This window comes from Hakea prostrata, chromosome 6 (genome assembly GCF_041222555.1).
Source record: "Hakea prostrata isolate BN-2017 chromosome 6, UWA_Hpros_2, whole genome shotgun sequence".
Classification (NCBI taxonomy): Eukaryota; Viridiplantae; Streptophyta; class Magnoliopsida; order Proteales; family Proteaceae; genus Hakea; species Hakea prostrata.
In genome coordinates this window covers 1,372,373-1,375,339 of record NC_142605.1, presented here as the reverse complement: position 1 = coordinate 1,375,339, position 2,967 = coordinate 1,372,373, and the positions used below count along the sequence as shown (strand labels likewise).

The following is a 2,967-nucleotide window of genomic DNA, read 5'->3' as shown; positions in this document are numbered from 1 at the left end:
TAACTTTAAGCAACTTGTAATTTTAAGTGTAGGTGCCATGTAATTTAAGGGGTGATAGCATGTGATCAAGAGTTTTACCCCCTTTATAATGGGTGCCGTGTAATTTACTCTTAAAAAAATAAAATTGATGTAACTCGTAAATAGACCTCAATCATTTGATATGATGTTAAGATACAAATCACACATCCACAAAAAAATGGATATCAATCCCAAATATCTCCAATGGGACATTTAAAAAAAAAATTCTATAATTGTGTCTTATTGGTAAAAATAAAATCTTCTATGTTTTGAAGAGATTAAGGAAACAGTAGCACAATATAACTATCAGCATCCTTTTTATATTTCTATCAAAAGAAAAGAAAAAAAAAAAAGAATAAACATATGCCTTTTTAGAGAAAACAAATTAATCATTTGAACCCTTTTATGTTGAGTTTTTACTGTCGCACAATTCTGAAAAGGGGACATGCAAATCCATAAAGATCTAATAATTATGATTATAACGGTGGAGAAAATCATACCCGTTTAAATCCTAACAAATCCACATCTCATTTTCATAGAACTACTCCGGAAAATAAAAACACTCCATGTATAACGAGATGGAGTATAATTTTTTAATCTGAATCCCCTATCTCATGATAAAAATCATGTTTTTTTTTTTACATATTTCTATCACACATTTAAGAAGAGGTCTACTTTTAAGCATATGATCGAAAAATATAAGTAGAGTACAACCTGTACCCAATAACTAGAGGATCCCAAGTCATAGTTTTCTACTCTACCTTCCTTCTTTGTCTCATAGAAAGCTTATCTGGAGAGAACTCGTAATTTTCTACGACAAAATAGAAATGGAAGCTTGAAATGATATTACATCATTCCTTTAAAAAAACAACAAAAACTTAAACATAGTAACAGCAGCATTAATTCAGTGTACAGAGCCTATATAGGATACCTAGGCCCTAGTACCCCACCAAGACAATGAAGCCAAAAGAGAGAAAACAACATATGCGAAGACCCAACCATGCTCTTCACGTGTTTACTTTGGCTTTCCACTTGGTGGCAACTTCTGATAATGACTTTGTTGAAGACCCATCTTCACTTAGGACCATAGAAGCTGCCTCTTTAAGGACTCTCATCCTATTCCTTATCATCTTTCCTTCTTCACCTTCGAACATGTGCTTCACCACTCTCGCGATCTCGACTCGCCCGATAATTCCATCTTCTCCCGATCGGGGTCTCAGTGCGACCTTCAGACCGTCCACCAACATCTTCGCATTCATCTTTTGTTCGGCAAAGAGCGGCCAAGCAATGACGGGTACCCCTTGAACCACACTCTCTAAGGTCGAATTCCAACCACAATGACTGAGGAAACCGCCGGTCGATTCATGACCCAGCACTTGTATCTGTGGGGCCCACGACGGGACAACCATGCCTTGTCCTTTGGTCCTTTCCAAGAACCCTTCCGGCAAGAAGGCCATCGGGTCTTCAATGCTCTTCGCAGTGAAATACGTGGCGGCCGCTACCCTGGTTGGACTCCTTACGACCCACAAGAACTTCTGTTCGCTCAGCTCCAATCCTAATGCCAACTCAGTGAGTTGTTCCGGCGAGAGGGCCCCACCACTCCCGAAGGAAACGAATAGGACGGAGCCACTTGGCTGATCGTCCAACCACGTCAAACACCGAGACTCGCTATCTGTCAACTCCCTCGAACCGCGCTGAATCAGTGGTCCAACCGGATAAACAGGTGGAACAGTCGGATCCGAGCCACTCTTGAGAGCCTTAATAGGACCAGATTCCAAACCCACAAAGCTGTTCACCAAGATGCCTTCTGCCTCCCTGTAACGCTTACAGTTGTGAAGAAGCCATTTATAGGCATCGTTCTTCCTGTCTTGCGTTGGATCCAAGAGCTCTCCACCTTGAAGAGTGACGCAGCCAGGCAATTGAAGCGGCTCAGGCATGTCTCTGTACTCGCAAGAGAACATCTGATCGAGCTTCGGCAAATGAAGGAACAGAGACAAACAGGTGGCCGTGGTTGGGTAAAAGATATAAGGAGAAACGTTGAATTCCTTGGCGACATCAAAGGCATCTGTGGCGAAGAGATCAACAACCAAAGCAGAAACACGATGATTATTCTTATTATCGGCTGTTAAGGTCTTGAAGGCTTCGCGAATGGAGGGAAGTGAACGAGTCACAGTGAGGGAGATACGGGTCTCGATCTTAGCATCTTTGGGGAGGTCATCGAAGTTGACTGGAGGAAGGATCATGGCGTTTATGGATGTGGGTAGAGCATCAAAAACTTGTTTCTGAGCAGATGAGATTGGACCATCGGTTGGGTAAATGAATGTTACAGAGAAGTTATGGCATTGGACGAGTCGCTTGGCGAACTCGGCAAGAGGGATGAGATGACCCATCCCTGGACTCGGCAAAACAGTGATGATTGGAGGAATTTGGTGGGTTTCTGCCATGGTTGAGGTTTCAGAGCTCAGAGCCTCAGAGAGATGAAGATCCAGATGAGATTTGAGAGTTAGAGGAAGGGGCTTTTTATACAAGGAAGTGGTGGGTTCAGAAAGACTGCTTTTTTAATCAATTTTTCTGTTTTTTTTTTGGTGAAGGTGATGAGTTAGAGGAGAAGAGAAGGACTGGAAGGTGTCCGTTTGTGTGGGGACATCGACGTGTGGGTTCGAATGGTTTCTAGAATATTTTGAATCATTGAAATCAGGTTTGTAATATATATGAGGTCAGGTTTACGTATTGGTTAGGTAATCAAGCACCACCTCATTATTTCAATGGGTTAGGTGATACGGAAAAGGTTATTTTCTTTTGTGACTTTGATTACAACATTGAAACTGCGAAAGTTTCACATAATTGGGAGACCATGGTGGGCTAATTTTTTTTCATTAGAGAAAGATTAATAAGTTTTTTTTTTTTTTTTAATTTATTTAGATTCATCTGAACCAATTTACGTGCATG

General features: G+C 41.2%; 1 protein-coding gene across 1 annotated transcript; it reads right to left on the bottom strand.

Annotated features, from left to right (window-relative positions):
* Window positions 1–825: 825 nt before the first annotated feature.
* Window positions 826–2,526, bottom strand: LOC149012084 (hydroquinone glucosyltransferase-like). The gene has a single exon (XM_089159280.1). It carries the CDS (start codon window positions 2,460–2,462, stop codon window positions 1,026–1,028), a length of 1,437 nt encoding a protein of 478 aa, XP_089015406.1. The 5' UTR covers window positions 2,463–2,526; the 3' UTR covers window positions 826–1,025.
* Between the last annotated feature and the right edge of the window lie 441 nt (window positions 2,527–2,967).